This window comes from Oncorhynchus mykiss, chromosome 23 (genome assembly GCF_057628025.1).
Source record: "Oncorhynchus mykiss isolate SJ-2025 chromosome 23, ASM5762802v1, whole genome shotgun sequence".
In the NCBI taxonomy this organism is placed as follows: Eukaryota; Metazoa; Chordata; class Actinopteri; order Salmoniformes; family Salmonidae; genus Oncorhynchus; species Oncorhynchus mykiss.
Window position 1 is genome coordinate 3,102,449 of NC_143044.1, and position 25,837 is coordinate 3,128,285.

General features: G+C 42.5%; 1 protein-coding gene across 40 annotated transcripts in view; it reads right to left on the reverse strand.

Moving 5' to 3' along the window:
* Positions 1–11,875: 11,875 nt before the first annotated feature.
* The window catches only part of LOC110502275 (sorbin and SH3 domain-containing protein 1), a 71,956-nt gene continuing 57,994 nt past the window's right edge, over positions 11,876–25,837 (reverse strand). For 18 of the 40 annotated variants that reach the window (XM_090216604.1, XM_090216599.1, XM_090216606.1 and 15 more), the window contains 9 exons: positions 23,972–24,018; positions 23,457–23,571; positions 22,887–23,012; positions 22,401–22,595; positions 21,605–22,162; positions 20,487–20,585; positions 19,654–19,850; positions 19,216–19,322; positions 11,876–16,911 (listed from right to left, as the gene is read on the reverse strand). In XM_090216604.1, the coding sequence (XP_090072730.1) occupies positions 16,844–16,911; positions 19,216–19,322; positions 19,654–19,850; positions 20,487–20,585; positions 21,605–22,162; positions 22,401–22,595; positions 22,887–23,012; positions 23,457–23,571; positions 23,972–24,018 (1,512 nt within the window). In that variant the 3' untranslated portion in view covers positions 11,876–16,843. The remainder of the gene's footprint in view (positions 16,912–19,215; positions 19,323–19,653; positions 19,851–20,486; positions 20,586–21,604; positions 22,163–22,400; positions 22,596–22,886; positions 23,013–23,456; positions 23,572–23,971; positions 24,019–25,837) is intronic. The other 22 variants (XM_090216610.1, XM_090216612.1, XM_090216611.1 and 19 more) reach the window with 3 other exon arrangements.

Sequence of the window (25,837 nt, forward strand, 5' to 3'; positions counted from 1 at the left end):
CTTTATAAATAAATGAATGGCATCTTGGAGACACTAATAGGTAATGTGCAGTTTGAGGCAGTGTTCAATGAGCAGCTCTACTTGGGAAAGACAGTGACCACATCATAGCCTTCGGGTGGAGTCACTCGCTCACGTGCGTGTTTCTCACAGTAGATCTGGTCCTCCACGAAAAAATGTCCCTTCTGTTTCAGGTTGAGGTCGCAATCTGAGCAGGTGTAGCACTCGGGGTGACGGAACTTGTCCCGTAACTTGACTACCACCCCCCTGTGTATGGGAAAGAAGAGATCACATACTAAATGGTTAGGTTAAAAAAAAATAATCCAGAAAACGTATGAAAATCCTCTTCATAATGCATTATTTACGCAGCCAGCTGGTTTCTTCACGCATCGCGCCGACAGAAACAAACATCTTTCTGGTAAGAAGAGGGGCGGGGGCGTATGCCTTATGATTAACGAGACGTGGTGTGATCACAACAACATACAGGAACTCAAGTCCTTCTGTTCACCTAACTTAGAATTCCTCACAATCAAATGTCGACCGCATTATCTACCAAGGGAATTCTCTTCGATTATAATCACAGCCGTATATATTCCCCCCCCAAGCAGACACGTCGATGGCCCTGAACGAACTTTATTTGATCTTTGCAAACTAGAAGCCACATATCCTGAGGCTGCCTTTATTGTAGCTGGGGATTTTAACAAGGCTAATCTGAAAACAAGACTCCCTAAATTGTATCAGCATATCGATTGCGCAACCAGGGCTGGTAAAACCTTGGATCATTGCTATTCTAACTTTCGCGACGCATACAAGGCCCTCACCCGCCCTCCTTTCGGAAAAGCTGACCACGACTCCATTTTGTTGCTCCCTGCCTACAGACAGAAACTAAAACAAGAAGCTCCCGCGCTCAGGTATGTTCAACGCTGGTCCGACCAATCGGATTCCACGCTTCAAGACTGCTTCGATCACGTGGACTGGGATATGTTCCAAATTGCTTCCAACAACATTGACGAATACACTGATTCGGTGAGTGAGTTCATTAGAAAGTGCATTGACAATGTCGTTCCCATAGCAATGATTAAAACATTCCCAAACCAGAAACCGTGGATTGATGGCCGCATTCGCGTGAAACTGAAAGCGCAAACCACTGCTTTTAACCAGGGCAAGGTGACCGGAAACATGAACAAATACAAACAGTGTAGCTATTCCCTCCGCAAGGCAATCAAACAAGCTAAGCGTCAGTATAGAGACAAAGCAGTCACAATTCAACGGCTCAGACACAAGAGGTACGTGGCAGGGTCTCCAATCAATCACGGATTACAAAAAGAAAACCAGCCCCGTCACGGACCAGGATGTCTTGCTCCAGGACCACCTAAATAACTTTTTTGCCCGCTTTGAGGACAATACAGTGCCACTGACACGGCCCGCAACCAAAACCTGCGGACTCTCCTTCACTGCAGCCGACGTGAGTAAAACTTTTAAACGTGTAAACACTCGCAAGGCTGCAGGCCCAGACTGCATCCCCAGCCGCGTCCTCAGAGCATGCGCTGACCAGCTGGCTGGTGTGTATACGGACATATTCAATCAATCCTTATCCCAGTCTGCTGTTCCCACATGCTTCAAAAGGGCCACCATTGTCCATGTTCCCAAGAAAGCTAAGGTAACTGAGCTAAACAACTACCGCCCCGTAGCACTCACTTCCGTCATCATGAAGTGCTTTGAGAGACTAGTCAAGGACCATATCACCTCCACCCTACCTGACACCCTAGACCCACTCCAATTTGCTTACCGCCCAAATAGGTCCACAGACGACGCAATCTCAACCACACTGCCCTAACCCATCTGGACAAGAGGAATACCTATGTGAGAATGCTGTTCATCGACTACAGCTCAGTATTTAACACTATAGTACCCTCCAAACTCATCATCAAGCTCGAGACCCTGGGTCTCGACCCCGCCCTGTGCAACTGGGTACTGGACTTCCTGACGGGCCTCCCCCAGGTGGTGAGGGTAGGTAACAACATCTCCACCCCGCTGATCCTCAACACTGGGGCCCCACAAGGGTGCGTTCTGAGCCCTCTCCTGTACTCCCTGTTCACCCACGACTGTGTGGCCACGCACGCCTCCAACTCAATCATCAAGTTTGCGGACGACACTATAGTGGTAGGCTTGATTACCAACAACGACGAGACGGCCTACAGGGAGGAGGTGAGGGCCCTCGGAGTGTGGTGTCAGGAAAATAACCTCACACTCAACATCAACAAAACAAAGGAGATGATTGTGGACTTCAAGAAACAGCAGAGGGAGCACCCCCCTATCCACATCGATGGGACAGTAGTGGAGAGGTTAGTAAGTTAAGTTCATCGGCATACACATCCCGGACAAACTGAATTGCTCCACCCACACAGACAGCGTCGTGAAGAAGGCGAGGCAGCGCCTCTTCAACCTCAGGAGGCTGAAGAAATTCGGCTTGTCACCAAAAGCACTCACAAACTTCTACAGATGCACAATCGAGAGCATCCTGTCGGGCTGTATCACCGCCTGGTACGGCAACTGCTCCGCCCACAACCGTGAGGCTCTCCAGAGGGTAGTGAGGTCTGCACAACGCTTCACCAGGGGCAAACTACCTGCCCTTCAGCACCCGATGTCACAGGAATGTCATAAAGATCATCAAGGACAACAACCACCTGAGCCACTGCCTGTTCACCCCGCTATCATCCAGAAGGCGAGGTCAGTACAGGTGCATCAAAGCAGGGACAGAGAGACTGAAAAACAGCTTCTATCTCAAGGCCATCAGACTGTTAAACAGCCACCACTAACATTGAGTGGCTGCTGCCAACACACTGACTAAACTCCAGCCACTTTAATAATGGGAACTGATGGAAATGTATGTAAAATATATCACTAGCCACTTTACACAATGCTACTTAATATAATGTTTACAAACCCTACATTACTCATCTCATATGTATATACTGTACTCGATACCATCTACTGCATCTTCCCTATGCCGTTCTGTACCATCACTCATTCATATATCTTTATGTACATATTCTTTATCCCTTTACACTTGTGTGTATAAGGTAGTAGTTTTGGAATTGTTAGGTTAGATTACTCGTTGGTTATTACTGCATTGTCGGAACTAGAAGCACAAGCATTTCGCTACACTCGCATTAACATCTGCTAACCATGTGTATGTGACAAATACATTTGATTTGATTACATTCAATTCACATTTCCACTTCAAAGTGTTTCCTTTCAAATGTCACCAAGAATATGCATATCCTTGCTTCAGGGTCTGAGCTACAGACAGCTAGCTATATGTGGGTATGTCAATTTAGGCAAAAATTGAAAAAAGGGAGGTATCCCTATTAACGGAAGATCATGTGCAAAAAAAAAACACTTCAGAGCAACAACAAAACAAAATCTGATCTGAGCATTCAGATTGAGGTCGCATATGAAACGTTGGAATTGCATCAGGTTTGAGAACCACATTGAATGTGGAATAAATCGCAACGCAAAAGATCAGATTCCATGTGGTTTTTGCTGTTTACACGTTTGGGGAAAGAAAATATCAAATATGCCAATAAATCAGAATTGGCTGCCTGTGTAAACGCAGCCTATGCGACAGGGAGCTCTATTTTAACAAACCTAACACAATGGTAAATCTAATCACTGTCGGTCTAAGTACTGGTGGTAGCGATATAGGTTCGGGGGCGTGTCAGAAATATTTTAGCTATTTTCACAGCCGGTATTGGAAGCGCAATAGCTGGCTCTAGAGTGAAAGTGCTGGGTTTTGATGAATAAACAAGTTGTAGGTGTGACAAGGGCTTGGCCACTCACTGGCCTATCAAGGCACTCCATGGCTTAATACTGCATGTGTTCATCTCAAGTTTGGTAGGTTATTGACAGTCTTTGCACGGTCATCAACTCCAATTCTGCTGGGGGCATGGAATAGTCTTGTCCTAGTCCACTGTGGATGATACTACAGTTTAATAAATAGCATAGGCTACATTAACGAGTGATCGCAACAGTAATAAAACAATTTGAAAAATCATCCAGTGTTTGCTTGGTGTTCACAGTCAACATTGAAATTGGCTTGAACCAGCCTTCATTAAAGTAGGGTAAGTGTAGCCTACCACCCTTACCTACAGGAAAATAACACATGTATCTAAATTCGAGAGTCACCGAAGATGTCCACTCACTGTTTTGTTGCTGCCAAACTTGAGCTTTTAATAAAGCTTTGATGATTAAGATTTATTTCAAAAGGGGTCTCACAAGCCAAACCCATTATCAACCGTCTTGGCGAATGCATTGGGCAACAGCCCTTCTTGAGAAGAGAGGAGGCTTTGCTTGTTTTTTAATCCAATGAAATGGGGACTAAACAAGTCATGTTTCTAAATACGAGGTTTACGGGCACTAAATCTCTCGTTCCATGTGCATTTCACAAACACACCCATGGTTGGGTAGGTTAGGTTATTTTCTAAATGTAATCCATTACTAGTTTCCTGTCCAAAATACTAATCATAAATGTTACTTTAGTATTACCCAAACGTTTGCATTACTTTTCCTATAAGAGGCATTTGAAGACGACAAAAATAATCCATCAAACATGTTTGGTTTTGGCGTTTTTCATCATGAATCTTGTTCTGGAGGCAGCTCTGCAGTAGTCACTAGCTGGCACAGCCACAAATTCATAAAATCTGCTTTTAAACCTAACCCCACTGCTAACCCTAATGCCTAACCTTAGAATGATACCAAAAAGCTTTTTTTATTTAGCCAATTTTGACTTTCCAACTGACCTATCTGGTGAAAATTGCTCAGTTCTGCCGCATGAACAAGACTCATCCCAATAAACGTCAACCTGTGAGTCATCATAGTGGACTGATGTGGCCAGACTTGCTTGCTCAGGTAGAAAAAAAATTACATTTGCGCTATTTTTTCAATACTGAATTGAATGTCATTGACATTTTAGTCAATATCAGACAGTGATTTACAGGATCAATTAGGATTAAGTGCCTTGCTCAATGGCGCAGTGGCAGATGTGTCACCTAGTCTGTCCAGGGATTCGAACCAGCAACCTTAACTGCTAGACTACCTGCCACCCAAATATTATTTAGGTTGGGGAAGACAGAGCAGTTCAGTGCTATGAAAATCTAGGAGAAACACTGCAGTCTCAAGGGATGTGATGTCTTGGTCTTCAGTTTTTCTGTGGGTGTCAGAGTAGACAATCCATAGGTTAAGGCTGTACATTGCAATATGAATGCCAATATGCACAATAGGCTGGACAGTGAGGTAATTTCCCACAGTCAAAGTAAGAGCTACAACGCTAATATTTGTGTAAACTCTTTAAAGTTATGTTCTGTGGGTGTCACGGAGTAGACTGATACCACATTTCATTCATCCACAAACATAGTAACCGGATGGTTGCAAGTTCAAACCCCCGAGCTGACAAGGTACACATCTGTCGTTCTGCCCCTGAACAGGCAGTTAACCCACTGTTCCTAGGCCGTCATTGAAAATAAGAATTTGTTCTTTAACTGACTTGCCTAGTTAAATAAAGGTCAAATAAATAAATGTATGCTATTCGTGCGCTCTAACCAGCAGACAGCACTGTTGGCTAGAAAGCACTTGGCAAAACACCCACTATATGATTCAATAACAAAAACATGTGGGAAAAAAAACAGTAGAGTTAAATGTGATGGAAACACCTTCAAATGAGATTTTTTTTTTTTTCCGGTACATGAGAATTTAACCGCAAAATGTATGTATATGCGCCACCAGACAAGGTCAGATGCAGAAACATTTTAACAAAAGTGACAGATTCTCTGAAACACTTACCCGCGAGATAGTCAAGGGTTGTTCAAAATCTTTCCCACCAACTAGACGGAATCCCCAAGGTCCAGGACCTTGCACGACAACTCGTAGAGGCATAGCCTACTTCCAAACTGGCCGAAACCGACTTATAAAATAAAAATTGTTACAGCCTGTCAGATATGACATTTGTTATTAAAATGAACACACTTCGAGGAGGCTACTTTGTAGCTAGAAGGAACCGTGGCAAAGCTGAGCGAATAGTTTTGGAAGTTTCCACGCTGATAAGTGCGGATCTCCTAAATTTGTTCAAGGATGCACGATAACGTCGTCACACTATATGCAACTCTACCATTTATGGTTGAGCCATATCACAGGATGTGCCACTCCCATAATTTGAATTCCTACCATTCGCTCCACTTAGTAGGCTACTGCCGACAAACTGAAACATGTCCCCGTGAGTGTAGGCCTATTCTAGACTGTTACATTGTAAGTCATCAACAATGTGAGAACATCATTATATAGTCCAGGTAATACCTGCCAAATTGAAGGTGATATGTTAACTTTTTTATGAAAGCATGGAACTTGGTACACTTGCTGCTTTTTGACTTAAGTGTTACACTGGCGCAAACGGAGAAAATGTAATGGCATCAAACGCATGGAAACTGTAGCTGGTTGGAATAGTCATACTCGCTTTGTGACATGAATTGAGCATATAGTAAGTATGCTTATTGGTCATAGTATGAATATAGTTAGTATGCCAAAACTTCCCGGGTGGCGTACTAAATTCACCAAAATACGAAGTATTCATGCAGTAAACGCTATTTCTGTGCTTTTAGGGCCCTAAATGCAATTCTTCAGAAAATGGGCGTGACTTCATAACTTTTCAGATATGAAGAAAATGGCAGAAAATATGCAGGCGAAGTCCGACGACGGTATACACATTCATTGCTTTGGCCGGTAGGGATATCCTTGCCTCATCGCGCACCAGCGACTCCTGTGGCGGGCCGGGAGCAGTGCACGCCAACCAGGTCGCCAGGTGCACGGTGTTTCCTCCGACACATTGGTGCAGCTGGCTTCCGGGTTGGATGCGCCCTGTGCTAAGAGGCAGTGCAGCTTGGTTGGGTTATGTTTCGGAGGACCTTTGACCTTCGTCTCTCCTGAGCCTGGACGGGAGTTGTAGCAATGAGACAAGATAGTAACTAGTAAAAATTGGATACCACGAAAAAGGTTGGTAAAATTCAACATGTGCAGTTGCAAACTGTAGACTGGCTTTTTTATGCCGGTTTTGGAGCAGTGGCTTCTTCCTTGCTGAGCGACCTTTCAGGCTATGTTGATATAGGACTTGTTTTACTGTGGATATAGATACTTTTGTACCTGTTTCCTCCATTATCTTCACATGGTCCTTTGATTTGCACTTTTCGCTTCAAAGTACATTCCTCTCTAGGAGACAGAACGTGTCTCCTTCCTGAGCGGTATGACGGCTGCATGGTGTTTATACTTGCGTACTACTGTTTGTACAAATGAACGTGGTACCTTCAGGCATTTGTACATTGCTCCCAAGGATGAACCAGACTTGTGGAGGTCTACAATTGGTTTTCTGAGGTTTTGGCTGATTTCTTTTGATTTTCCCATGATGTCAAGCAATGAGGCACTGAGTTTGAAGGTAGGCCTTGAAATACGGCCACAGGTACACCTCCAATTGACTCAAATGATGTCAATTAGCCTATCAGAAGCTTCTAAAGCCATGACAATTTTCTGGATTTTTCCAAGCTGTTTAAATGCACAGTCAACTTAGTGTATGTAAACTTCTGACCCACTGGAATTGTGATACAGTGAATTATAAGTGAAACAATTGCAAACGATTGTTGGAAAAATGACTTGTGTCATGCACAAAGTAGATGTCCTAACCGACTTGCCAAAACTACAGTTTGTTAACAAGACATTTTTGGAGTGGTTGAAAAATGAGTTTTAATGACTCCAACTTAAGTTTGTAAACTTCCGACTTCAACTGTATGTAGTATACAGTGGGTTAGTATGGATTTTCAAACATGTATTGGACACCATTCCCGCTCCTGCCATTACCACGAGCCCCTTCTCCACAATTAAGGTGCCACCAACCTGTGGTTTCCATAGGGGTAGATGGGAAGCCAAATGTAAGATCAGAGCCAGTTTGATAGATGTGTGGCAGAAGAGATGAGACTGAGCACAAGGGCCGGCATTTATCGCCCCATAGCTCTCACTTCTGTCATCATGAAGTGCTTTCAGAGTCTACCTTACCTGACACCATAGACCCACTTAAATTTCCTTACTGTCCCAATAGATCCACAGATGATGCAATTGACATTGCACTGCACACTGCCCTATCCCACCTGGACAAGAGGAATACCTATGTAAGAATGCTGTTCATTGACTATAGCTCAGCCTTCAACACCATCATACCCTCCAAGCTTATCAACAAGCTCGGGCCCCAGGGCCTGAAGCCTGCCCTGTGCAACTGGGTCCTGGACTTCCTGACGAATCACCCCCAGGTGATGAAGGTATGAAACAACACCTCCACTTCACTGATCCTTAACACAGGGGCCCAATAAGGCTGCATACTCAGCCCCCTCCTGTACTCCCTGTTCACCCATGACTGCGTGGCTACACACACCTCCAACTCAATCATCAAGTTAGCCCTGATTACCAACAATGATGAGACCTCCTACACAGAGAGGAGGTGAGGGCCCTGGCAGAGTGGTGCCAGGAAAATAACCTTACCCTCAACTTCAACAAAACGAAGGTGCTGATTGTGGACTTCAGGAAAAAGCAGAGGGAGCACACCCCTATCCACATTGATGGGACCGCAGTGGATAAGGTGGAAAGCTCCAAGTTCCTCGGCGTACACATCACTGACGATCTGAAAGGGTCCACCCACACAGACAGTGTGGTGAAAAAGGCGCAACAGTGCCTCTTCAACCTCAGGAGGCTGAAGAAATTTGTCTTGGCCCCTAAGACCCTCACAAACTTTTACAGCTGCACAATTGAAAGCATCCCGTCGGGCTGTATCCCAGCCTGGTACGGCAACTGCACCACCTACAACCGCAGGACTCTCCAGAGGGTGGTGCGGTCTGCCCAATGCATCACTGGGGGCACACTGCCTGCCCTCCAGGACACCTACAGCACCCGATGTCACAGGAAGCCCCCAAAAAATCATCAAGGACTCAACCACCCGAGCCACGGCCTGTTTACCCCGATATCATCCAGAAGGCGAGGTCAGTACAGGTGCATCAAAGCTGGGACAAAGAGACTGAAAACCAGCTTCTATCTCAAGGCCATCAAACTGTTAAATAGCCATCACTAGCCGGCTACCACCCGGTTACTCAAGCCTGCACCTTAGAGGCTGCTGCCCTATATACAAAGACATGGAATCACTGGCCACTTTAATAATAGAACACTAGTAACTTTAATAATGTTTACATACTGCTTTACTCATTTCATATGTATACTGTATTCTACTTTACTGTATTTTAGTCAATGCCACTCCGATATTACTCGTCCTAATATTTATATATTAAAATAAAATGTTATTTGTCATATGCACCAAATACAACAGGTAAATGCTTGCTTACAAGCCCTTAATCAACAATGCAGTTTTGAGAAAAATACACAAAAAAAAAGAAATAAAGAAACAAATAATTAAAGAGCAGCAGTAAAATAACAATAGCGAGGCTATATACAGGGGGTACCGGTACAGAGTAGGAAAAGGCACCACCGGTTAGTCGAGGTGATTGAGGTAATATATAATATATATAATATATAATATATGTGGGTTGAGTATTTAAAGGGACTTAAGCATAGATAGTAACAGAGAATAGTAGCAGCGTAAAAGAGGGGGGCAATGCAAGTAGTCTGGGAAGCCATTTGATTAGATGAACAATAGTCTTATGGCTTGGGGGTAGAAGCTGTTTAGAAGCCTCTTGGACCTAGATTTGTCGCTCTGGTACCTCTTGCCATGCGGTAGCAGAGAGAATAGTCTATGACTAGGGTGGCTGGAGTCTTTGACAATTTTTAGGCACTTCCTCTTACACCGCCTGGTATAGAGGTCCTGGATGGCAGGACGCTTGGCCCCAGTGATGTACTGGGCCGTACACACTACCCTCTGTAGTGCCTTGCGGTCAGAGGCCGAGCTGTTGCCATACCGGGCAGTGATGCAACCAGTCAGAATGCACTCGATGGTGCAGCTGTAGAACCTTTTGAGGATCTCAGGACCCATGCCCATCAAGAGACTATGACTCCGATGGCTTAGCCACAATGTTACACAGAAGGCCCAGATATAGACTCATTATGGACTTATGTCCCAATATGGATAAAGTTGATCTTTGCCGGCATATGTGGACTCTCTGGCTAGAGGGTCTTGTACACTCTGATCTACTACGACCCTGATAGTCATCCATGCCTTGAATCTTGGTGACATACTGTATACTAGACCATACTATCTTGCCTAAATTGACCATTTGTCTGGCCTAGATGGTCATATGCACTCCAACCTTCTACTCGGTACAGCTAAAAGAGTTTCCGTCCATCTTTTCTTTGTTTCTCCTTTGCTGCTGCTGCTTGCTCTTTGGGGGTTTAAGCTGGGTTGTTGTTAAGGACTCCATGACAATCGTTGTGAAAAGGGCTATAAAAATAACATTTGTATTCCTTGATTTTGATGTGCTGCACCAATGCATCATTTGTGGAAGGATTTTCTCCTTTTCTGTTCCTTTCTTCATGATCTCAAAATGAGCTTGATTGATGTTGTCTAGACTGTTACTACAATCATAAACGAGAATTGTGAATTGCTCCAAAATGGAAATGTTCTCTTCTGAACTATAATTTGAGGATTGGTCAGTGGCATTTGGCACCCACAAGCACTTGGGTCCAGACAATTTCAAAGGCATTTCTGTGCTCCATGAATTTACAGTGTCATGTCACACAGTCTCTACATTCACAGCCAGGGGAAAGACGACAGCAGTAGACTGTATGGCACAGAAATAATAATCGGAACTGTTTATGATGTTGCACATGGCAAAGTTGTTATCATTGACCATCAAAACGTAGACATGACATTTTCTATGTTATAATGTTTGGTTCAGGAGATATGAGGCAAAATACATTATTTGGTAATGGTGGAAAATGTGTTGTTTCTTTTGCGATGGCTCCATATTTGAAAATGTTCAGGGCCCCAAACTGTGTAAGTGTAACAAGTTTCATGATTTAATGAAAAAGTTTACATGTTCACCAATTGGACTATATAAGAGTAAGATGGGAGACAAGCAAATGAATGTAGGCCCTACACAGAAACTGTCCTACTAGGCCTACTGTATCGGGGCCTCTCAGTGCATGATCGAGTAGGCCTAACAAAGCAATATAAATCATTTGAACTGTATTGATCACTTTCAAATCAGAGGTTCAATTGGGATGTTGTTGGTGGTGTCGGACTCACTGTAGCCAAAATTGTTTACTTTTCCATTATCATTTATGTGAAACATAACACAGATCGGACCCGGCCCACTAAGGGGTCCAATATATTCAATATACTTTATTAGAATGACTAAAACTAAACTGTGTAGGAATGATAATGGACCTACATTTAAACAGTTTCTTGACTGTGTCCAGCTCGCTAATAATCATCCCAAAAAAATAAATAGACAGTCGGGGAGTATTGAAAATTCCATAAACGATGGATAGAGCACTACAGTTTCCAAATTGTGACAGCGAGGAAATATAAAAAACATTTCAGTGCGGCCCTTCGGACCTTGTGGAAGACCGAATGTGGCCCCCGCGGCAAAATGAGTTTGTGCTGTCTCCTATCTAGCACTGATTATATAATCAGCGTTATCCATGACATCTCAGGTTCTCTGAAGTATACCTGCGTCTGTGAGTCTGTTGTGTACAGTATGGGTTTTTGAGAAAATGATCAGATTAAGCTTAGTCAAACAACATTAAATACAAATAACTGTAAAACAGTTTTTTTTTTTTTTTTTGAACCCTTCAGTTGTTTGAAAGTTAGACCTATTAAATGACACGAGACACATGGTACTTCAGGATGCTTTATATAGTTTATTAAATATTGCATAATACCGAAATCACAGCAGTAAATAGTGTTGTCTTCATTTTAATATTGACACTGAAACAGCACTGCAAAAAAAAAGCAAAAAAAAAAAAGCAAACAAACAAAACCTGTTGCAGGTTGTGCATCTTGGCAAACTAAAGAAAACAAAATATATATAGTATTGTCACACACCGGATAGGTGCAGTGAAATGTGTTGTTTTACAGGGTCAACCATAGTAGTACGGCACCGCTGGAGCAAATGAGGGTTAAGTGCCTTGATCATTAATAATATCTTTGAAGCAGTGTCACACTTTAGTCAAGGTACTGGTACAGTAGTGGTACCTAGTACATCTATTCTCCCATCAAGGACTAAATCTCATGGTATAAACAATAGTAATATCCTTAAATATGACATATGGATACATTTCTGTGATCATCAATAAAAGCAAATGAAAATTAGGCACAATTTGTATCTGAAATAAGGCATTACGATCCTCACAAAAATGGCAGCGTAATGTTACTTCATATGCATCAAACTGTCTGTGCTAAATAACTCTTCACTCTGTGCTTTTTGCCCCCAAAAAATCATTCAGGTAAATAAGCCGGAACAACTGATAGAGCTTTATGTGACTTTTCCCATCACTTGGATTCCATACTTCTTTATTATACATATTTACAATCCTTATTGTGCCAGGCTGTTTTAATGGTTTACATGTTAATTCAAGCTGAAAGCACGGATCCTTTTTACATAATGTGTGTATACAGTACTCCACAATCATACATTCATACATCCTGCGATGTTTCATGGAGCACATTATCACATCAACATTCTACACTGACTTGTAAAGGCTATCATACGATAGTACAAGAAGAGCGATTATCATACAGCCAGTTTGACATGGAACAGACCTTTCCTTATTAAATTGTCCCTGGATCTTATAAGCTTTGTTTTGACTTCGGATGTCTGTGTTGGAGAAGGGTAATATCTATAGTGCAAGTGCTAGCATGGGGGAACCACAAAATTAAATAGAACACATTGTGTTATACTGTATCTCTATGTGGTAAACAGCTCACAGCGGAGTCATAATACAACCACCACTCAGGTTATCCTTCAGAAACATAAGTTATGGCCGTTATGTACAGCAGACCCAGGGGAAATGTGAGAAACACTACTTACAAACACATGAATGGCCATACAGTCGGACCACATTAGGCTGCTGAGGGGATGACGGCTCATATTAATGGTTGGAATGGAGTAAATGGAATGGTATTAAACACATGAGAACCATATGATTGATGTGTTCGATATGGCTCCATTGATTCCGTTCCAGCCATTACTACAGCCCGTCCTTCCCAATTAAGTTACCGCCTGTGAGTAGAACACCTCATCTATGCTTCACTGTTGCCGCAAAATACTTCTTGATAGTCAAATTAATGATTTAGAGACCAACTCAGCACAATGTAACTGGTTTGGTAAGAACAACTGTCACACAAGACTATTCTCATCAATGTTGGATGTTGGCTGTAAAAAAGCTAGGGATAAACGATGTCGGATGTTTGAGTGTTGTATCGTCTCATGTCAATGACAAACATTGTAACAGCTTGACAGAATGAAGCTTTCTATTCCTTTCAAGTACAACAGACAAATGAGTAAACAGGCAGAGCTGTACTTCATTGTAGAATAAATATCTCACAAGGTAACATGATAGGGGGTAGCCACTTAATAACTCCAGACCATGTCCCAATTTGGTCAATGCACGGAAGAGCAAAATAAATAAATGAATATAGGGGAAACACACTGTGTGTGTGTGTGTGTGTGTGTGTGTGTGTGTGTGTGTGTGTGTGTGTGTGTGTGTGTGTGTGTGTGTTTCCATGTGAGGAATGGTGTGTTGTGGTGTGTTCTGTCTGAAAATGATAAAGATATGTAACATATAAATAATCTTCATCAGTATCACTCCAGGAACTAGATTAGTATTACTACTGTAAAAAAAAGGTAATAATACTGGTTAGATGTTGATAGTCTAACTGATATACTCTAATTTCAATTATACTGCCTAGACTGTCACTCATGACATTTAGGATTCCGCTGAAGAACACAAGGCAGTTAGTCATAAAGAGGAAGAATTTGATATGACTAAGTTAAGAGAGAAGAAAGTAGAGCTGCCACAACATAAGGCGCCCTTTTTTTCAATCTACCAAGTTTTCAGAATATACAGTATTCTGACATGGTGCATGCCTTTTACCAGTTTACAAATCTGATGAAGCTTTGAAATTGGGGACCTCTGTCCTCACAGGAAGACTACTTCGATGCTTTGATATCCGATTTCAAAGCAATCTTCCTCAAGGGAGTAGTCCAGCTCAAAGATAATTAGTCATGTTTTTCTTGTTGTGCCTCAAAATAATGACGGCACTAACCTTTTTAACGCGAAGAAAATTACATGTCGGATAAAATAAAAAATAATTTGTCGCTAAACTTTCCAAAGTTTTTTTGTTGTTGTCAGTCAAATTAATTATGCAAGAAATGGCGGTGGAAATACCTTTAGTAAGAAAATATTGATATAATATCATATTGAAGTTAACTTGGGAGTCATGTGATATGTTGTGTGGTCGTCCCACTACAACTCGGAAAACATGCAGTTTATTAAGCTATAGATTGAATAAGTTATCATAAACTTCACAGGGTGGTGAAAGTGCAAGGAGATGAGCTTAATGCTCCATTCCAATAAATATTCTCGTGACATGATAATTGATGCTTGGCTGCTGTTTGACAATTCAAATAATCACATAATGTAGGCTAGCCTACCCGCACTCTATCTGTGAACTGTTGGCTAAAAGCGCACGTGCCAAGACCAGAGTGGGCATATTCTCTATATAACACAACATTCTTGTGACAAAACCATCAGTAGCGTTGAAAATGCGATGGAAACACATTTCACTTTTTTGGGGCATGGGAATTTGACCGCAAAAAAGTTATATTTATGTGCACTACGTCATCACGCAGAGCCTTTTCTCCACAACAAGTCCATTTGATTCAAACACATCCCTGGTGGGGAAATGTGCATATTGTTTTCATGCGGATTGTCGAATATTCACATTCAAATCTATCGCCAATTAGATGGAAACCTAGCTATTGATACAGTTAAGTGCTTAAAAAAATAGGTGGCATACCACGCCTTGTCCTGTGGTTCCACTGGAGCCAGTCTAGTTTAGGCAGCTGTCTGCCACCAGCTACCTCACAGGAATCACAGAAGATCACGCACACTCACCCATTAGCTCATACACACACACGCGAGCTATCTTCATCAGGTACATACATAGCACAGCCAGTCTTCCTGATTGCATTCATTACTTCATCTGACAGAAAGCTTAGCTAATATGTTTGATCATTGGGATTTCTATCATGCAGATGAACGTGCTCGAATTATAGTACAGATCTTGAATAGAAACCAGAGGCAATACTAAAATGGCATTGGAAGCTTTTGGACTACACTGAGGTAAGAGTGTACTGCTATTTTGTATAAAGACTACAAGCCTACATTGTCACAAACATAGCTTTCTAACTTTTAGTGCCTTCTGAGCTAACAAAATCAAGCCATTCCACGATGATACACAATATAGCAGGCCTATAAATTTGTTGCTTTAAGTTCGCTGTCAGGTCAATGGGTTTTTGATATTTAAACCCAAGGAATATGGTCTGTTGGACACGGTCCAAGTATGTGCCATCACATACAGGCTGGTACCTTCATGGTATGTCCAACCAAACACTACATGGATAGACAGCTTAGCAAGTCATGTCAACCTTCAAATATATCTGCATTCAACATTAAATAAAACAACTTTTCCCAACATAGGTCCTGGAAGGTAGCTGATGAATAACAGCTCCTATTTCTCTAGTGCAGCAACTACACATTTGAGCCCTCCTGATCCATCATGGAGGTTGTAAGAACCGCTCTCTTGATCCATAAACTGCTCTGCTACTGCCCCCTCATATAGATAGACATTCATGTGCTTCAAAAATACTTTGTATAGTAGTTAACAAATCACAAGGACACACCGCAAGTAAGAATATAAGAATATACAGTGTACAAAACATGAGGAAAACCTGCACTTTCCATGACAGACTGACCAGGTGAACCCAGGTAAAACCTATGATCCCTTATGTCACTTGTTGAATCCATTTTAAATCAGTGTAGATGAAGGGGATGAGACAGGTTAAAGAAAGATTTTTAAGCCTTGAGACAGTTGAGATATGGATTGTGTATGTGTGCTATTCAGGGGGTGAATGGGCAAGACAAAAGATTTAAGTGCCTTTGAACGGGGTATGGTAGTAGGTGCCAGGCGCACCGGTTTGAGTGTGTCAAGAACTGCAACAATGGTGGGTTTTTCAAGCTCAACAGTTTCCTGTGTGTATCAAGCATAGTCCACCACCCAATAGACATCCAGCCAACTTGACACACTTGTGGGAAGCATTGGAGTCAACATGGGCCAGCATTCCTGTGGAACGCTTTTGACACTTTGAGTCCATGCCCCGATGAATTGAGGCTGTTTTGAGGGTAAAGGGGGGTGCAACTCAATATTAGGAAGGTGTTCCTAATGTTTTGTACACTCAGTGTATGCTGCAGTGTGTGACATTGAATTGTTTTACTAAAAATTCCATTGTTAGAATATCATATGATAAATTCAGCCATGTACTGTGCAGGACGTGGTTAGGGTATGTGTACACCACACTGACGATTGGGCAGAGGGTCAACAGCTAGCTTTCTCCTATTGTCACCTCATGCACCTTAACATACCTCAGACCAAACTGATCACTTACATTAGACAAACGTATTCACTTGACTAAATAACTGTCCTAATTTAAAGAGTCAAGCATAATAGTAATTATTTCCCAACACTCAACAGGCAACCAAGGGTTAGAGCTAGGTTCTCCTCACACTATAAATGTTTGCTGACAGGTTATAAGTTGACCTCTTTTACGTAATTTCCTGGAAACGTGCCAAACTGTTTTGTCCTCTTCGAGGTACCTGTGAACAAAACAACAACAACATTTGTTAGTCTTTGCAATCAAATGTGCCTACTTATGTGACATAATAGCAACCACTACTATTGAGTACATAAACATAAACACATGTTTTGAACTCTACGGGCTCTATTTTTTAGGCCTAACGCACGCTCATTGGCAATTCCCGAGGTGTTAAAAACCAGCGCTTTGCAATATATATATGCTCGCTTGCGCTGAGGTGGAAGGGGTGGAAATATTTGATGTGTGTCATTAAAAACATGCCAATTTCAAGTAGTGCTACTGGTGATATTTAAGACTCACTAAAATCTGTTTTAGCAGTAATCCAATTGGTTATGGCATCGATTTTGTCAGCGGAGGCACACAGTAGCCTAATCAGTAGCCTATAACCAATGTTTTATTAAAATATCTTCCAGCAGCAAAAGAGTCAACTGCCATTACCGTATTTCTTTATATTGGACATTATTATTGTCCATGCAGCTTCTGGGAAAAGTTAGGACTCAATAGGCCTATGTGAGATACCCATCGAATGAAAGGTGCCAGTGACTGTAGGAAGTCTGTTTAGAAACATCATGTCATTACAATAGACTGTTTATTGTTTTTCCTTTGTAATTTTGTTAAAAAAATTGTATCTTACACTTTCATCTCTTGGACCTAACTGTCCAATCGCAGGAATTCCAATCGCTGTGCTTGGTGCAGAATCTGCTTGTAGCCTAGGCTATTTGCCTGTTCATTTGTTTACCTTCCACGTGGCAAAGCCACTAACAGGCTATATCAACGGCAATGGTAGGCTAATTTTATTATAATGGTTGGGCAATATTCATTTGTCCATGGCTCGAACATGCAGTGCATTTTTGAAATGCAAATGCAATGTGTGTAGATAAATATTTGAAGCCCCCCCCCCCCCCCAAAAAAAAAGAAAATACCAGATTGGCTAAATGTTTGTTATGTTTGTTAACTAGCCTTATTGAAGGGTTACTGTATACTATTTCATAAACAATATTCAATGTATAGGACAAACATCCACGCCTCAGGGGAGGATGGCTCATAATAATGGCTCATAATAATGGCTCATAATAATGGCTGGAACTGAGCGAATTTAATGGCATCAAACTCGGGGAAACATGTAATTAATGAATTTGATATCGTTCCACCTTTTCCGCTCCGGCCATTACCACGAGCCCGTCCTCCCCAATTCAGGTGCCAACAACCTCCTGTGGTTGGTTGGTTTGCTTTATGTTCATGGAACAAGAGATGCGATTTATGCATGCTTCTGACCCGATCCTATTTAGAAATATTGTTGTTGTTGAAAAAAAACCCAAACAGATGAATTGCTTTTCATTTCATTTGATTAAAAACCAAACTTATTATAAAGATTCAGCGACAATGGGTTTATGTTGAGAATGTACATGGCTATTTCTGGAGAAGTGCAAGTATGATCAGTAAGATGGCTCCATGACGTTTATAAAACGTTACATTTGGGAGCAGATTAACAGTGAGAGTGGACATTCCCCCTTTCTCTTTATATTCAATCTTTGTCCAGCTCCTGTGAAAAGTTTGGATGTGCGTAAAACCCCCCCATTGTCTAAGTTGCCTTGTCTGTATTATAAGCCCACGGGGAGTAATTATGGTGCCTGTAACTATTTAGACAGCCCCATTTTTTTATTTGAATTATACACTGTCTTTTTAGGCCTCATCAATAGCCTAGTGAATTTAATCTTGCTTATTGACTACGTTTGGCATGTCCATGTCCAATATACAGTAGGCCTATCCCCTACAGCCCCTACAAAACAATGTATTTCCATATTGAAGCAACGCAATTAGAACAATGTGGACTGCAAACATATTCAACGTATTTAGCAAATATGGGGGAGGCTATTTAACAAACTAGGAGTTGATGACAACGCAATACATAAAAGACCGTAAATACACAACTTAAAGTGACCACATATTTAGCCATGGAGCACGTTCTGATTGGCCAGTGAGGTGTCAAGCTGCGACGCACCCACAACTTCTTTATTCATCAAGACCCAGCTACCGCCTGCTACTGCGCCACTAATTCCGGTTGTGAAAATAGCTCAAATATTTTTGACACCTGTAGCGCTACTGCCAGCGCTAAGATTGACCATTGTGTTAGGTTTGCGAAAATAGAGCCCGATGTGTTTGAACCTCCTCTATATGCGAATTTCTGAGAAACTACCCACATGGCAGTTTTACCCTCTGCTGTCACTCTGCTGTAACCCTATATGGATGAATGTGACTATGACCATATCTTTGGGGAATCCATCCTGAGCCCCCAGGCACATACCAACAAACCAGCCATCATCGCACTTCTCCATGACACTGACAAGATCTCCCTCCTGCAGCTCCAGCTCATCTTCATTCTGTGGCACGTAACTGTACAAAGCCTGGAAACTGTAGGATAACATTACATGAAGTTAGAACTACAACCACAAAAGGACTTGAGACATAGTATCAAAAACGAAATATGAGACGTATTTACAAGACCAGGGTAGTGTTCAGTAGGCACCAAATGGTTTAAAACCAACTGAAACAGGGAGCGACTACTGGGACTCATTTTCGTTTTCTATTTGCAAAGCATTTTAAAATCTTTTCCGTGGCATGCCCTAATGAACATGACTCGGTTGAACTGGGGCCTTAAGTCAGAGTACAACAGTAAAACAGAAACCAGAGTATCCAGGGCTCAGACTAGACGTAGGGACAGACGTCAGACGGCCATACTCACATTCCACAGCTGAGACGGCTTGGCTCCGGGCTGCTGCTGTGGGACTGGGGTTGCTGGGAAATGATGAGAGATTGTTTACTGGGGTGAAGGGGGGGCAGGAGTCTGTGGAGGACAGAGTCATTGGGGTGGGGGGAGAGGGTGCTGCAGTACCTCACCGAGGTCTCGGCTATATTCATGATCTCATTACACACCGCCTCCTAGTGACAGTGGTCAGGTCAGAAGTCAGTCAGAGAGAGAATTCCCAGTCAGCCCAGAAGGAGAGATGAAGGAGTTGGGTAGAGGGGCAGGGCAGGGAGTTAGAGGGTGCACAGGAAGAAGGAAGGTAGGAGGTCCAGTGAGTAGCAAGGCAGAAAGGGAGGGATCCGTTAGAAACCAGGAAAAACCAGGAAAGTCGTGAAACACCAGAAGAGATGGTGGTGGAGTCCGGCCGAGGGGTAAGCATGGAAGAGCAAGACACTAGAGTGAGTGGCATATAGAATGAACACAGTCACAATGAACTATTAGTTCACGTCTGATACTATTCAAAAGATGATATGCACAATTAGTGGGGAGGAAAAGATGACAGCAAGGTCATGCAAGAATGCTGTCATATTCATCTTATTGACTTGTTCTTCACAGAAACTCAAAGTAACAGTCTAAAGCTGAGATGGGGTTCAGGATAAACAATTAGTTAAGTGAGGAAGTTCAGCTAAATTAACAGTGACGAGTTAAAGCAAGCGATCATCATAGATCATGATAAATAAATCCCCACCACATATTTCTTATCCAGAAATACCAGACATATTCATTTTCATACATTATCGTCGTCCACAAAAGGCAAATCAGCACCTTACCGTGAATGAGTTAGCATTCATGTTGTTGTCCTGGATGTCAAACAACATGACAGGGCTTCTGGAGGTTCTTCCATGGTAGTCACTGTCATTCTTCAGCAGCTGTAAGAGGAACACACACATTAGACTCCATGGCTCACAAATAGGAGTTCCCCACTGGGCACAGATGTCAATTCAACGTCTATTCTACGTTGGTTCCATGTAATTTCATTGAAATTGCATGGAAACAACGTTGATTCAACCAGTGTGTACCCAGTGGGTGATGTCTGGAAGATGCAATTCATTTCCAACAGCGTGCTGTAAACACAATCGTAGTGGAAGTCAATTTACACTGTTAGAAAAATCCATAGACCTATCTCTCAAACAAAAGTTATTTTCTATAAAAACATTCATACATTTGTGTCAGATTGTTCACAAACCAGTCTTGGGGCGGCAGGGTAGCCTAGTGGTTAGAGCGTTGGACTAGTAACCGGAAGGTTGCGAGTTCAAACCCCCGAGCTGACAAGGTACAAATCTGTCGTTCTGCCCCTGAACAGGCAGTTAACCCACTGTTCCTAGGCCGTCATTGAAAATAAGAATTTGTTCTTAACTGACTTGCCTGGTTAAATAAAGGTAAAATATATATATATATTTTTTTTAAATCCTCAAATAGTAATCAAATTGGCTTCTCTATGACAATATTTTCCAATATGATGGTATAATTGTGGGGGTCAAGAATCTGCAACCCCTCTGAATCATTCAACACATTAAAAAAAATACAATGATTTAATCATGCACGGTCACATGGTTTTCATTCCAAACACCTGAGATAAATCTTCATATGAAAACTCAATTTAACACTCAAACATGTGCATGTTAGTAGCGCACACACAAACAAAAAAAACATGCAGACCAAAATATGACACATGAGTCGTGTAAGCTCTGCTGACTGCATTGGAGGAAGGTCAACTTTAGGTCAACATTACAGTTAGTTGTCATTCACTATCTATTGCACAATTATCTATCTAGAGGCAGCAACAACGGAAACATCCTATTATTGTGGCTCATGGAGGGAAGAACTCCAGTTCTAACCACAGTGAGCCCGAGATGCAACACTGCACACCATGCAGTTGATCAGATACCTCTGCAGGGCTATTTCGCCAGCTGCCCAGGGCTTCGCGGCCAGTGCCCCTGTCTCCCTCTGCCCCCTCCCCCTCCATCAACTCCCTCTCCAGGATGCTCAAGGGGCTGGCCCCTGTCAACCAGCTCTCCAGGCCCGCCCCTCCACAGGGGCTCAGGCTGCGGGACAGACGAGGAGAGGGAGGGGAAAGCAGGAAGTCCTCCCCCTGGGGCGGGGTGAAGGTGAGGAAAGGGGTGGCCGAGCCAGGGCGGGGCGGGTAGGGCGGGGGCAGGGGGGAGGCAGAGGGGGAGGCCATGGGGGAGATGCAATAGGGGCTGCCGCAGATGGGGGGCACGGGGCTGGCAGACTTGGAGGGGGGCAGGTACTCGCCCCAGCGGTAAGACACAGAGGGGAGCGGGGGTAGAGGAGGGGTGGGGGCAGTGGGGGGGCTGGCACCCCCTATGGTCAGGGAGATCCACTCAGAGGAGATGGCATGGACCTCGGGGGATACAGAGCGGCGGGGGGAGCGGGGGAGGGGCAGGGGGGATGTGGTGAGCCGGTTGTTACGGACACGGTTCAGCTTATAGACCAAAATGACCATCCAGAGAGAGGGGAGGACGAGGGACAGAAACGGAAAGATTAAACATTACACATGAGTATGAATAAACAAAACACAAATAATAAAGTTAAAATAAATAGCAATACTAGGCCACAAAAGTAAACAAAAAAAACTGAGGCAAACTTGGAGTGTACAGGTTGTTGTATTCCTGGACAGACAGCTATACCAGAGAGTGTGTGTGTGTGGAGCGTGTCATTACCTGAGGGGAAGCATTGAGGCTGCGGTGAGGTGATTGGCCAATGGGGGGGTCTGGGTAATCCAATCCATTCTTTACTCTGGGTCGTTTGTGCACCTCTATGTAGGTGACTGGGAATATACCCTGGCGATTGGTGCCAGAGACTTTGCCCTCGTACCAGTTCTCATCGACCCTGCGAATCAGGATGATCCTCTCTCCCTGTAGACATACATTGGCATCCCGTTAGCTCATACTGTATAATCACACATTTAGATGCATGATATAACAAACCATTATATAAGATAACATAGTATAACATTAAAGCAAGCACAAACTAAACACCATCAGCTCACACAAGATTTCTGATAAGCATACTGTATTTCCTGTATCCTGAAACTATGATGGTACTATGTTGCAATACTTGTGATTTCCATCTGTATTACGTAAAAAGAGGAACTAATGTTACAGCTGCTCCGAACCTCAAAACCCTTAACACCTAGTTCTTTTTACCTTTCTGAATGACATCTCCACCACCGTGTCCCCTGTAAAGTTGAAGCGTGCAATGGCCTCTCCATACTCCAGCACCTGCACTGGGGCACTCTTCTTTGGCTGGGCCTTCTCCGTGGGGGGAAGGAGCTGGAGAAAACATACACGCAAAGCCCAAAATACAAATCGGTCAATGTCAATGCTAGGATCTAGTGTCAAGTTCAGGAGGCAATCAGTCAAAGTCAATGATAGGTACTGTAACAGCGTCACATTCACGAGGGCACACTGTAGTACAACATTTTGCAACAGGAAACAAATATCTGTGCTTTTCCATGGACAAGGTGGCACCTCCCTGTTTCAAAACAGTTTCTTCCTACTGAACACGACTCCAGTGAATACCAATACTGGGCCTCTTCCACTGTTGAACTTTTCAACTGACTGGTGTCATAACCCTGAAGAATTGACTTGTGTCGTAATAACACTGCAATGACTGGTCAATTTGGCACATCAGTCTGTACCGTACTGTAGTGAGTTCCATTTTGTAACGAAAAGGTCAGAGTTCATTTTCAGCTACATTATTGTAACGGTCTGTACCTCAACATAACTCCGCGGGAAGATGCCGACTCTGCCGTGATGCTCCCCTTCAAACCAATTATTATCCACCTGTCGAATGATGTACACAATGTCTCCCTTTTGAAATGGTAACTCCCTGAAAAAGAGAGCAACAACAAACATATATGTTAGCTATTGGATTCAACAATATGCCAAGTTAAAAATAGGAGCATTATGTCAAAAGGCATATGAGCAATATGACAAAGGCAGAAATATGACCACACATCAACCACATGAAACATTTCACTATGAGACTCAGAATGAGGTCTACCCACATGGAAATTGCTATGTGAGAGTGGAGATGAATATAAACCACCAGCCAGCCAGCCAGCCAGCCAGCTAGCCAGTCAGTCAGTCAGTCAGTCACACTAATGCCTATATGGTACAGTAACATGATGATTACAACACACCAAGGCTTATATTTTGCTGCAGCTTAACATATTTTGTGCATGTTCTTGAAATCACTCGTGAGATGTGCGTCAATGCGTTTTACCCACTTTAGAGTCTCCGCTCTGAAGTCAAACCGAGCCAGGGCTGGAGTTCTCTGTAAAACAAACAAAGCAGGGACTGTTAGAAAATAAGGATGGATAAAGGAGCCTGGACTCCCATGCCCTGTGGCATGTACTGAACATTGGTTATTCAGTTCAGGCTGGCCTTGCATGCCAGGTTCACACAAAACTATCTTTTAATTTATGTGCACGTGAATTACTGCTGGTGGTTACAGTATATCTTTATACCCTGTAGTAAGACATTATTTATTCATAAAAGTTGAGGCACATGTCAGGCTGCAATAAACATTTGTGTTCTTCTCAAACTAACAATAACATGATAACATAATATGATTCCCGAATGTATAAAAACATAAACATTATAATCCAGAGTAACAATTTGTACTGGTCGGTAATTAGTTCAAATGCTTAAATGTTTTTGAGTGCTACATTTAACTTCTGAGCTCATCTGGTTGTTAGTTGTGCCCTTTCAGTGTCCCTGATCCACTGAGAATATTCTAGCAATGACAGGAATGAAACGACTCATGTGACTGTTTCTGTGCGGTGGTGGTAAATACTGAGCTACTGTGGACTGCAGTCAAACAGATGCCAAAAGAGCAGGCAGGCCAATCAAAATGCAGTAAATGTGTGTGTCAGGGAAAACAGAGTGAAAGGCTAGGATCATGATGATATACAGTATTTTGGGCAGATTTATTTAGCTGGTCCCTGAAAATAGAGTAGAGTAGAGAGCATACTCTTTGTTGTCCGGGTTTGGCCGGAGTAGGCCATCATTGTAAATAAGAATTTGTTCTCAACTGACGTGCCTAGTTAAATAAAAGGTTTAAAAAAATTATAATTGGAAGTGTATGGTATTGTAAAAAGGTATGTTGAAACGATAAATCACAAACATATTGGGTGAAAAAAACTGTAGAACCTATATTGTGCTAACCTGTGCAAAGCGTTATGTTGAACCTTGGAATGTGTTTATAGCTACAACTACTATCCCAATAGCTTCATTCATCCATATTCAGGCAAGCAAGGTCAAATCATGATGTAAGTACATTTAAATCGTTGTAGTCAGAGGAGCCATGCTCATAGGGGGCACAGGGGCACAGGGGCACATGCCCCTCAGATTTGTACGGTTTAAAAAATTCAAACTACCCAAAAATATTTGGGGTTGTTGTTATTTCTCTGTAATACTACTAGCCATCTAGCAATTTTATGAAGTTGGCTTTAGCTCGCCCAGATAGGTTCCCAATCTCCCAACCTCCCAACCTCATAATTACAGTGCCTTCAGAAAGTATTCACACCCCTTGACTTTTTCCACATTTTGTTGTTACAAGTGGGATTAAAATGGATTTGTCTTTTTTTTTTTGTCAAAAACTGTAACACGGCCACTCAGGAACATTCATGTATTCTTGGTAAGCAACTCCAGTGTAGATTTGGCCTTGTGTTTTAGGTTATTGTTCTGCTGAAAGGTGAATTCACCTCACAGTGTCTGGTGGAAAGCAGACTCAAATCAAATCAAAATGCTTGGTAAACAACAGGTGTAGACTAACAGTGAAATGCTTACTTTACAGGCCCTTCCCAACAATGCAGAAAAAAAGTACAAAAACAGAAAAAGTGGAATGAACCAGGTTTTCCTGCAGGATTTTGCCTGTGCTTAGCTCCATTCCGTTCCCAGTCCTTAACAATTACAAGCATTCCCATAACATGATGCAGCCACCACTATGGTTGAAAATACAGAGAGTGGTACTCAGTAATGTGTTGTATTGGATTTAACCCAAACATACACTTTGTATTCAGGACAGAAAGCGAATTGCTTTGCCACATTTTTTGCAGTATTACTTTAATGCCTTAATGCCTTATTCTGTA